We start from the raw sequence: 12250 nt of genomic DNA on the forward strand, positions 1-12250 counted from the left end.
TGCTCTATATGTCCACGAATTCACTTGTCACTTGAGATACACCAACACGTTTTACGACACATGACAGTAATCACTATACTAATTTAACAATAGTAATGAAGCTCAAACCAAAAAGGAAAAAGAAACAACTCTAGATTTAAAGTTTTAATTATAGGCTGTATTAATTAATTTGCACATGATTAGAGACAGCCGATTTGAATAACCTTTCATGTTTTCTCCTTGCGTTAGGCATTAAACATCACGAGATAAAGCAAAGGGTGGCTGACTGGCCTCTCTGCCGCATGCAGTTTTTATATTTTAGTGAAAAGAGCTAGTTTTTGCAGAAATAACCACTAAAGAAGTAGTAGTACGTAGTGTTAACCAACCAGTAGTATGAAAGAAGACAGTACTAGTAGTGCTTGAGAGAAACGTTTTATGAGAATCTGGAAAAGAGATAAAGTGAAGGAAAAAAAAAACGACTCAATCAAAGACAAGGGACTTTGAATCCCTCTTTATATATATATATATAGACATACATTATTGTATGATGGATACTAATCCTAAAGCAAACTAAAGTCCCTGAATTCAATAGGGAGTCTCGCGGTGGTGGCAGTGGCTGACGGCGGCGGAGGAATTTAAGAGATAATGGCACCCGTTGGACTACCACCTGGTTTTAGGTTCCATCCCACTGATGAAGAGCTTGTCAATTATTATCTAAAGAGAAAAATTCATGGTCAAGAAATTGAACTTGATATTATTCCTGAAGTTGATCTCTACAAATGTGAGCCTTGGGAATTAGCAGGTTAATTTAATTTCCACATCTTACACTCCCTTTTCAATCAGTATTAACGATAGATTTGTTTAATTAGTTCAATTAATGCTGCACTTTAATTTTTGACTACCCTTTAGTTTTCGTCAAATATGTCATGATTATCGACAATGTAATCATTTCATTAAATTAAAGTACCTTGCAACATTTTCTTTTTGCAGAGAAATCATTTTTGCCAAGTAGGGATCCAGAATGGTATTTCTTTGGTCCAAGGGACAGGAAATATCCAAATGGATTCAGAACGAATAGAGCGACAAGAGCTGGATACTGGAAATCTACAGGGAAAGATCGGAGAGTAAGTTCACAGAATAGGGCAATTGGAATGAAGAAAACACTGGTTTACTACAGGGGAAGAGCACCTCAGGGGATTAGGACTGATTGGGTAATGCATGAATATCGACTGGATGATAAAGAATGCGACGAAATCTCCAGCATTCAGGTAGTTCGTATGTGATTCTAATTTATAATTAATTAATATACCAATTTAATCACTGGGATCATTACAGGTACCTTAATTAGTTAACAGCAGTCCTGATTGAAATGTCGATCTAATAATCCATGAAAAATCTTCATTACTCTTTCTCTCTCTCTTTTTTTTTTTTTTTTAATTTTTTTTTTTTTGTGATTCTTATTTATATACTAACAACAAGCTGTATTCTGCTTTTCGTAATATACTCAGAATAGAAAGGTAATCATTAAAACAGATTGTACCATGTGTGTTTTGAAAGATTGCTTGGCGAGATCAGTATGATTTGGCTCCTTAAGTACATCATTATCGACTTTCCTGCATTTTCTTCTGCACCATATCTTCATTTTTTTTTATCTATTGATGATTTTCCTGCGTTAATATTTGGAGCATTCAAATAGTTGGAAATGCGTGTAGAGAGATTGTAACAAACAAAAAAAATTACAAAAGAACTAATTACTCATAGAATTTAAGCTGTATATAATGTGAAATTTTATACACTATAAGTGGATTTTAATATGTGACGTTAGATTAGTTATCATTTTTATGAGATTACCAAATAATGCTAGTTTTTCAAGAGATACATGCAAGTGAATTGATCATGTAAATATATTTTATACTGTGCAAGTACGAAAATTTTCACTGTTTAAATATCAGCACACTAAGTCTTGTTTTTAAAATTCAAGAGAAAGAAACGCTTTCTTGTTTATGGGAAATTTGATCTAGATCATTTAGTCTACATTTATTTAAATCATTTTTTTTTTACATTTAGCTTTTACAATCCCTCCCTGTTAGTACCTTTTCTCATGCGTTAATTACGATTTCAAAACTTTTAATCTCTTTGAAAAATTACCAACCAGGCCTCTCTTTATTACTCGTTAACATCACTTAGGCGCAGGTGTCAGCATTTGACTTTAAAAGCATGGATTTTGTAAGCCGTAATTTGCTGGAAAATTAAAAAAGCATTAGCTCTCGATATGTCTCATCAATCCTCTTTTTACACTTAAAGGATGGATAAAAAGCAAGAAGATTAAATGTCTAAATGTCTTTACCATGTGCCCCATGTTATCTGGCTTTTGATTTACCCTCTTTCTCTCTCAACTCAAGAGTTATTTGAGAAAGCAAGGGAGAAACACGGGAAAAAAAGAAAGTAAAAGAACATCAAAAGAGTGAAAAAATTATTTTCATACAAAAGCAAGGGAAAGGGTGTAAAAACCATTTTCTCAGATCATAAGCTAAGATAGTACAACTTAAAATTTGATAAGGAGATAGTAAAAGAGATAGAGGAACGTGGACTGCATGGCATTGCATGGAAAGCTAGGGCTTTTGTCTCTTACTAACACTAACTTTCTCTTTCCTTCTTTAGTTCTTTTTCTCTTTTTTACTATTTTGTGTTATATTATATAATATATGATAAGATTCTCTTATGATGATTTTAATTTTATATGAACAAATAGCTAGCTGACATATTCGTTACTTGAGTGACAAAAGTGTATAGTTTCACTTTGTCTTTTGGATAGTAAGACAAAAGTAACATCCTTCCCTAAGACTGAATCTGTTATAGCCTCCAATCATCAAGTACTCCACTTGCTTTATTTTTTTGTTGATTTTTCTCCTCATCTTTCATGATCATTGATTAAAAAACACTCTGATCTCGCAATCAAAGATTCTTCCACAAAAAACTGAAATCATTATCCCTTGGTTTTTACCTAAAAGCACAGGGGGGCCACCCCTCCATTCACTTTCATTTTTTGTAAGAAGCTAAGGTGTCGGTTGCTTTTCACTTTATTCCAGTTTACTTGAATAAGCCAATGGATGTTCACTATTAGCCATTGCCCCAACGTATACATTTAACAATGACCTTAACCATAGAACTGAATTCTCCTTTTTGTTCAAACTTTCTTGATTTGAAGTTAGAACTCCCTTAATTAGAAAATATTAAATAATAAAATGATTCCATTCTGTTAGTGTCCATTGTTTTGCTTATTATTGGCATTTTAAGTTGAGTGAAATTGTACTTTTAAATTCTAATTGTTTTGCTTATTATTGGCATTTTAAGTTGAGTGAAATTGTACTTTTAAATTCTAATTAAGATTGGATAGCAAAGGAGAGAGAGAGAGAAGAGGGAGGGGAGAATTAAGGAATAGGGACAAGAAGAATCTGTGAACTATACTTTGTTTTACATAGAAGTAGAGAAGCGAATGATCTTCCCTTTTTCAGCATTTGTCCCTCCTTTAGGATCTCTTCTAGGGAGCTAGCTATTTTTATCAAATCAAAATCCAGCAGCCCCAATTATTGACTAGTACAAAGTCTATGACTCAATCTTTTGTTGTCAGCAAATGTACTTGTTATGTTCTCATTTAGCAGAAAATCTTTTCTTCTCTCTCTGAAAACAATAAAGATGCTAGATTTGACAACTCATACATAATACTAATATCACTTTTGTTACAGTTACTTAGTTATCTGACATTATAGTATAATTTTTTTTACATTATCGTTGTATAGAAGTTAATCAAACTCGTACCAATATACCTAATTGACATTCTTGTTTGTTTGTTTATTTGTTTGTTGTTATGCGAGCAGGATTCATATGCATTGTGTCGTGTTTTCAAGAAAAATGGTGTTTGTTCTGAAATAGAAGAGCTAGGCCAACCTAGTACTGTACCATCATTTGAGTACCCATTAACCCAAAGCATTAATGTTCATGAGTACGAAACGACATCGCCTGATGTACCATTAGCATCATCTTCCTGTATGGAAGAAGAAGAAGAAGAAAAGGATGATTCTTGGATGCAGTTCATTACAGAAGATGCATGGTGTTCTTCCAACTCTCCCTTTCAAGGCGAAGAGATCTCTCCACTTGCTTTCACAAACTAAACACGAGCTTTCTGTGACCGATGACATATAATTCTTCTTAATAATCCATATTATTTGATAAAGTTTGTAACTTTTGTTTATCTTGATTATGGACAATGATTTCACTAATTGTATTTAGGGGTTTTTAAATTATATATCTATACAGCCGGCCAGTTTATCTTGTGGCTTTACAGGTTCAGATTTTGGCCTCTTTCTTGAGGCTGTCATGGTGTTATACTTGTGAAATAAAGGGTAATGGGTTGTTATTTTCTGTTTTCTTCTTCTTATTTCGTTCTTCTTTTTCCAATTCTTCTGAGAGCAGTACACAAATTGTATGGAAATTTGACTACCATAAGGTAATATTAGGTTGTCGATAGTATCGCAATCAGCAATTACTCTATACACATTTGTAATGAGCATCATCTCTTTTTCGCCTTTCTTGTTTCTACTATACTTGAACCGATGTCGATAAATTGGTAGGGGCCTAATTTTATAGCACAGTCTAGCTTAATGATGGGCCAGAGGCTATATGGAAAATGGAAAATGCGTCAATGTCTATAGACCATATTTCCTCAACGAGACTCCTGACCTGGATGTGACAATCCTTAAACATATTTCAGATTATAGAATCAATGTGATAATGGAATTTCAGTATTAGCAAAAACAGCTATGTAATTGGAAAAGTTGCGCCAACCATAAAACAATAGATGTTCGTGGCAATATGGATGCTGTATTCCAATATTTCACGCGGAAGCAAATAAAGGTTCATACTGAAATGCAATCCAACTACTAAAAGAAAGTAATTGCCGAAAGAGCACCAATCAGCACTACCTAGACGTGAGAAGATGCTCGGCATTCTTAGTTTCTCTGTGTTTTATCATCTGAAATCAATAAAAATTGTCCATTTTTGTCCAAAAGAAAACCACCAGAGACTGGACCACTGCATGCCTTGCAAAAGTAGATCCCACTACACAAAAGGATGATTCTCCAGAATTCAACTAATTCCAATTCATCAGCAGTAAATAGCATAGCAAGTGCTCCACATTCTTTTAGATCAGGGAGGTTGTCACAGCACGTCACACTGGTAAAGTTTTTACATAAAACATAGAGCTATATTGACCACCTTTGACTCTAAGACTGACACTAGTAGAAGGTTTGAAGTCTAGCTCTAGAATGAACAAGCAATCCTATAAATCCCGACTGCATTTGCTGCCAAGAGATTATGCTACTTCTGTTGTCATGGGACAAAAGATGTATGCAGATAGCAAGTAGGGATCATGTGCACATATGGAAAAAAAGTGCAGCATGGGTAGGCTCTGGATTATTCAGTTTTGACTGTTAGCATTTCCTAAGACCTAGTTGCCAGACAGTAAATAGCCAAGACCAAGGGTCAAACATCAATTAGATCTGGCATTTCAAAACATTCAGGGTAATATTTCACCTATGTCGAAGTTCTATTTGAAACCTTCCAATTCTCAAACTCAGCTGAGTTTAACATAAACGAACTGGCATTTCGATGCCCACCACCACCAAATGCCTGCAAAATCCCAAGAAATACATTATATATTACGACAAACTATATTTTATTACTCATTGAAAGATAAGAAAAGTAAACAAAGCAAGAAGACCCTAAGAACCTGAGAGATAGATGTCGTATCCTCATCACCAATGCTCCTCAGACTAACTTTTAACATTTGATCATTTTCAAGCTCCGGTACCTTATAAACAACAGCTCCAATCCCCCTGACATACAGCCCACGAGAACAATGAAGTATTATTTCTACAAGCATCATTCAGCAATTAATTAAATAAGATTAATGATCATTGCTAGCTTGATTTTGAAGCTTCGTGAAATGATATGATTATCGAAATTCAAAAGTATGGTTCAAGAAGAAACCATGACTATTTTTCTTTAAAATTAGTTCAAGTTATCATTATTTTTCACGAAAGGATAAAAAGTTATCTTCTTTTTTATTCACCAATTTCTTCTTTCATCATCATATCATGATCATCCACTTTTTTTGGGCTATATGACCGAGCGACATTGAGTCAGTTTGTCACTCACCCTATACCATATATATTCAGTAATCAAGTCTTGGTTTTTATATGACACAAAGAACAAGTTTACTGTTGCATTGGAGGTATTAGCTGCAGTGGTAATGAAGAATAATTTTTTTAAAAGTTAGAACTAATGAAGACCCTTTTTTTTCTGTTATAGTTCTTGTAACCTCCCTTCTGCTATTCTCCTGCACATTAAGACAAGATTCATACAGAAGTCCACACTGTTCCTGACCATCTCCCAAAATTACAGCATTCTAGGACCTCCAGCAAAGACAACTTGCAGCATGCTTACTCAACAGCATCAACTCATTCTTTCATTTTCTCACTATCCCTAGAACATAATATTCAGCCAACTTTCTTTGAACTGTCCAATTCTATATTTTGCATAAACCCTCCAATATTTTTAACAGCTTATTGTCTGACAAAAAACTCGAAACAGCTGCTCTCTCAACTTTCTTAAGCAAGTCCTCAACTACATGTAAATCGGAATCAAATCTACTGATCTGTGAACATCTTTGGGGTCAAAATACTCAAATTGCTGCTCTTTCAACTTTTTTCAGCAAGTCCTCAACTTTATGCAAGTCAAAACAGATCTATTCAGCCTTCTGTTATATATAAATTCTTTAATAAACTATGCCAGAATAAGTCACGTCGATATGAATTTCTATGAATGAACTGGGCCAAATGCAAAAAATTGTAAACACTGACCAACACAATCATCGTATGCCAAGAGAGTAACACCACACTGCTTTGTACTCTCTAATATACCAAGTTCTGCTTATTATGTCATGTGAACTCTTCATTTGCCTAATACACAATGTCAGCTCATTTAGATCTTTCAACAGCCAACCTATCAAAAATTACAAAAACAGAAACAGAAAAAATGCAAGTAGCAATCTGGGTTCAGATTATAAGTATATTTGAAGTAGCCACCTGAAATCTACTTTTCAAGGTAAATGCCTTATAGTTTTCTGACACAAACCCCATTGATCCAACTTCCAACCTATAAATGAAATGAGTGCCATTAGCAAAACAAATTTGCAACTTCGACATGCAGAAAGCCGTCTTTTTCATCGCTTTAGACTATTATAAACTGTTAAGAACTTAACACATAACTAAATGTGTCCTCTATCCAACCAATTTATCTTCTAAATGAGGTCATCACGTACTTCAACATGGTAGTTGAGCAGGTAGAGATCCTTGATTCAAGTTTCACCACTACCAACTATCAAAAAGCATTTCCACGTCCTTGACCCAAGGAAAAAAAATCAAGCTTCATGTTAGAAGCATGTTAAGACATAATTAAATAAATAAAGGTATCATCCTTTTACCAACTTAAGCTTTTCGATAAGGTGATCATATACTTCAAAAAATTGAAAGTGCATTTACATCACAATTTCTTTGAATAAAGCATGTTCATGAAATCAAAAGTGCTTGCTTCAACTATAAGATCAGCAATAAATAATATTAACCTTTATGTCAAACTTATATCATGAGCAATGCATACAAGAAGCTGGGAAGTACAAACCTCAACTTCATATTACGACTTCTAACAGCCAACTGGTTCCCAAGCTCACTTCTTAACTCGGACAAAGAATCTGCATTAACTGCCTGCAGAAACAGATTGAATCATCTTGTCACTCAAATCATCAGAGCAATACGTAAATAATTTAAAAATCTAGTCTATAGTAAATATTGCACCAAACCATAACATCTGGTTGCTGATAATTTCTGAGTTTAAGCATTGTGCCCAAAATAAGGTATATTAGTATTAAGTGAAATTAGAGGAGCACCCTTAGAAAGAATTCATGTATCAGGGAAAGCATAGCTTGCTTGTTGCTAAGGAATTATATCTTTTAACGTACACTTGAAAAGTTTTTTTTTGTCAGCCACAAACACCGGGCATATTCATTCATTTCTTCCAAGGCACCAGATACATATAAAGTAGTTTATTGAGCCATTGAGCATTCGCAGATAAGCAGCCTCCATAGTCCTTCGGGGACATCTTATAAAATTGGAGACATAAACAGCGTCCAAATAATAGACACTGATATCCATACCCTCGAATGAATTAGATATATAAATGACTTCATCCCCATGCACACCTTTGAATTGTTAAATTCACATACCTTAAACAGGCAGGAGCTTTCAATAATCAGGATACCACTAGGGAGAAATGACACATTAAGATTCAACTTCCACTTGATAGAAGAATGAATGACACTTTAGGAATTCTTGACATGAGTGGGATAAACACAAAACAGGAGTTTCCAGGGGTAAATAAAGGCAATCTAGAATTTAATCTACTCAACTACAAACCTTATATTACGTGACTGACATTAAGTATGATGATTATAAGACATAAAACAGCAACCTCACATGATTACTACAGACCTTATATTATTTCTAACAGATTAACTCAATCTCCTGCCTGTGTTTGCTCTAAGTGAAGCACACAATTATCAATGAGCCAATAGATCGCACAAAATGTACAGAAGAACTATTTTTAGGGAAAACCTCAGCAAGCAACATAGCATGTTTTCTAGCTTTGCGCGGGGAATATATTGCACTTTTTCCCTGCCCTTGATGATTTAGCACATTGTTCGTCTCGTAGACCTTTGTGCAGTAAATGATAACAACTTCTCATATCACTCGGGAAAATGTACATGTGCACATTTCTGTGGGTACACTTTAAAACAAAAGATTTCTGGCTAGTTATTTTGCTAAGCTTCTAACACAGCTTGAAGAGTCGACTCCTGAAAGAGTTGTTCTCATATGAAAACAAGAAGTAACAGACACATAACCTATATCGTAGAAGCTTGAAAATTTGGAGGGCAACACGTTATACGCTGTTCAATTTTTCATTCACCCTCCTCAAAAAGAAATAGTCATTAAGTACATCCCAAGATATTCAGATGTAGAACAGTGTTGTCAAAGGCGTGCTTAAGCCGTGAAGCGAGGCTCAAAACATGTTGAGCGCTTCGCCTCGCTTTGTGGGCGCTTTAATGTCGCATCAAGGCTCTAAGGCATACTTTTCCTTGTCAATGAGTGTAATCCTGAAAATGCGACATTAAACATTTGATATTTCACTTTATCGTAATTTTTTTAAATTTCTTTGTCCATATATTTGTTATTTAACAACAACAACAACAACAACAACCCAGTAATATTTGTTATTCATGCTTATAATTATTAGTCTTGGAATACATATACATATTTTTACTTTTTCTCCCGTTGCGCCTTTTTTCATTAAAGCCCACGCTTTATTTGCACTTTGCGCTTAAAGCCCCAACGGACCTTAGAGCTTTTTTGCGCTTTTCGCCTTTGATTACACTGATGTAGAATACATAAGGCACCTTGTAAACTTTATTTTTTAAATAAGAAAAAAAGTATCATTTTTCATACCTTATACACGTTCCACAAGCCTAGAAACCCCCCCCCCCCCGGGCCCCCACATCATTTTTCATTTGAAAGCTTAAATTCCAATTACAAGTAATGGCAGCAACTTTTTTTGATGAAGTAAGATAATATCATTGAAAGGGCATCGGGATACAAGTGATGGCAGCAACTTAGTCTTTGGCTCATTGACAACTTCCAAAAAGTGATCTAGTACTATTAAGATGATCTCACAAGCTCTAAAGCCATGAAAGGCGTATCATGGGTTATAAGAATAACAATACTCGCTTTTAACAATCAAAAAATAAATACTCGCTTGCATTTGTGCATTCATCATTCTTCAGAAGGATTCAAAACCCGGTGTGAGTCCTTCAGCAATCAATAGATTTTCCGTGAGCATTGGGAGTTAGCACAAAGTCATTTGTTTATCCATGTGTGAAGAGCAAGCCATAAAGCCTAGAATGTGTTCGTGCTAATTAAATGCATATGATGGCATATTGCCTATTTAACAACCAAAAGTTCATTACAAAAAACCTCCATGGTCACGAGATGAACAAGTCTTGGATCTTTACCAGGCAACAACCAAATGTTCCAGCTCCAAGTGCTATCTCAAATGACTTCTCAAAGACCTCATCAATTCGTTTCTGCTTGTGGGACAAACTTATCTTTCCTTGCTCAATAACAGATTTTAGATCCAAAGCAAGCAACTGCAGGAAAGGAAATCATTAGAGTAGGGAACAGCCTGCAAGACACAAATTTGGGCAATAGAAAACTGCTTTGATTATGTTCAAGTATATGAAATTGGTGCATGTAACCAGGATTCAAAAATTCAAAGAATCTGCTGGACTTTGTGCCAAAGAACATCACCAATTTCCCCAAACTTCTAAGCCTCTCAGTTATTTACGGAAGCAAAAAGGGTCGGAGCTATACTGAGTTGCTGCATCAGTTCCTTACTTCAAGTGGATCTAATTCTGGCATGTGATATAACTAACACTTCTTTATTAAGAAAACCTATTCAACCACGGGTATATTCTGTGTGCATGAATACATCAGCCACGAAATCGACACTTTAATTATCATTTGCACTTCAATAGGACTCTCAATTAGTTGGGTTTATAACCACTTCAATAACAAAACAGTTGCTCATTAGAAAATAACACAGCCAGTAGGAACAACCTGTTGAAACAAGGAGGGGTTAAAATTGACATCATATTCAATATTACGATCATCCAAGCCGCTGCTGAATGCTTTACTGTCTGGAAGTTTCCATCTCCACAAATCTCTGTCCTCTATATATTCGAATAATCTCCTCACTCTGTCAAATTCACCAATCTTTAGTGCATTGCCATCGGCAGCTCTGTTATTGTCCCCCCCATTTATGAGCTTCTCCTTGAAATAATCATAAGCAATCGTAGCCCCACTTCTACCCATGTCGATCACTTTAATCAAATTTTCACTCACATATGTCCCTCCACCTAACAGCTCTCGTGCAGTCTTGTGATGGTCTAATACAACAACACTGCATACCAAATAAAAGGAAAAAGAAAAAAAGCAATGAGCATAGAAACTGTGATTCCATTAATTTCTCGAATACATACAGAAATACAAACATTTTTGCCCAAAAAATGAACTTTAACCACAGAAAAATCAGATAGTTGATTTTGAAAAAAACTGCCACTGCAACCGTGTTCAAACATTTATGAAGGCATTAGTAAACATAAATCCCACATGCTGAAATATAGAAAACTGAGAAGACAAAAGACTTACCAGTCAACTTTAGAGTGGAGTTGGGGAACAAAACCAGATGGACCCACAAAATCCAAGAGGTAAACATGATCAATTTCATTTAGAGGAAGGTCTTCCGCCCTATAAATAAAAAGATGGTTAGAAAACAAAAATAACCCTTTAACAGTGACTTAAAAGGGAATGTGCAAAGAAACAAAGAGAGATATCTATCTACCTGAGAGGAGAGTAAACGGTGTTTGGGAAGTAAAGAGGAGTTATGTGTATGGAAGAAAAATAAAGGTGAGCGGCCAAAGCAGCAAAAGCTCCATCGGGGCAGGGGTAATGGTAAAGAACTGCGGGTCTCTTCATCTGGGTTGACGGCGGCGGTTTTGTTTCTCCTCGGGAACAGTTGCTGGTAACGCTAACGCCGCTTCCTGTTGTTATACGAGGTACTGAGGCAATTGTCGTAGTCCTAAACTTGGAAATCAAACTGGGAACTCTATGATGTCTACACAAGCAGAACATCCACTTCTAGTTCTAGGTTAATAACGCCGTTCGGTTTAGAAAGCTCTTTTTTCTCAAAAGGTCTAAGGAAAGCACTGTCTCATAAATTCACAGTTTAATACTGTATTTGTTTAGTTTAAATAAAAGATAATTATCAAAAATTAAATACTACTCGTACTAGCTTCTCCACGTTACACTAATTCCTTTTTCTTTTTGTGCCCTAAATGATCATGCTATTTTTCTGTCCCACATCACAGAAAAACAAAAGGAAATAAATAGGAAAAACAAAAATTAGAGACTCTAAAGATTTCTCCTTTTTCATATTCCTTGATTTTCTCTTTCCAAAATCAGTGTTCCCCCTCACTCGCTTTCTCTCTCTGCAGACCTCTTTGGGTGCTGTGGAGAGTGCTAAAATCAGCATTCTAACGGCAGTT

The 12250-nt window shown here is 35.3% G+C and overlaps 2 protein-coding genes across 6 annotated transcripts; one reads left to right on the top strand and one right to left on the bottom strand.

Annotated features, from left to right (window-relative positions):
• The first annotated feature begins 523 nt into the window (after positions 1-523).
• LOC104113153 (NAC domain-containing protein 54) lies at positions 524-4506 on the top strand. Of its 2 annotated transcripts, none has more exons than XM_009623256.4 (3): positions 524-781; positions 970-1250; positions 3858-4506. In XM_009623256.4, the coding sequence occupies exons 1-3, from the start codon at positions 625-627 to the stop codon at positions 4149-4151; spliced, it is 732 nt and encodes a 243-aa protein (XP_009621551.1). In that variant the 5' UTR covers positions 524-624; the 3' UTR covers positions 4152-4506. The 2 variants fall into 2 exon arrangements, with proteins under 2 accessions (XP_009621551.1, XP_009621552.1); XM_009623257.4 differs by having other exon boundaries at positions 534-781; positions 970-1247.
• Positions 4507-4840: 334 nt separating this feature from the next.
• Positions 4841-11893, bottom strand: LOC104113156 (uncharacterized). 4 transcript variants are annotated; one of them, XR_001972670.3, is made up of 8 exons: positions 11548-11893; positions 11355-11453; positions 10764-11106; positions 10160-10294; positions 7720-7802; positions 7125-7194; positions 6900-6998; positions 5768-5873 (listed from the first exon to the last, which is right to left on the bottom strand). XR_001972670.3 is itself a non-coding variant. In XM_009623261.4 (7 exons), exons 1-7 carry the CDS (start codon positions 11835-11837, stop codon positions 5572-5574), a joined length of 1152 nt encoding a protein of 383 aa, XP_009621556.2. In that variant the 5' UTR covers positions 11838-11893; the 3' UTR covers positions 4841-5571. The 4 variants fall into 4 exon arrangements, 2 of the variants coding, with proteins under 2 accessions (XP_009621556.2, XP_070053471.1); XM_009623261.4 differs by lacking the exons at positions 6900-6998; positions 7125-7194 and adding an exon at positions 4841-5667; XM_070197370.1 differs by lacking the exons at positions 6900-6998; positions 7125-7194 and adding an exon at positions 4841-5667 and having other exon boundaries at positions 5759-5873.
• Positions 11894-12250: the final 357 nt, after the last annotated feature.

This window comes from Nicotiana tomentosiformis, chromosome 3, assembly GCF_000390325.3.
Source record: "Nicotiana tomentosiformis chromosome 3, ASM39032v3, whole genome shotgun sequence".
Classification (NCBI taxonomy): domain Eukaryota; kingdom Viridiplantae; phylum Streptophyta; class Magnoliopsida; order Solanales; family Solanaceae; genus Nicotiana; species Nicotiana tomentosiformis.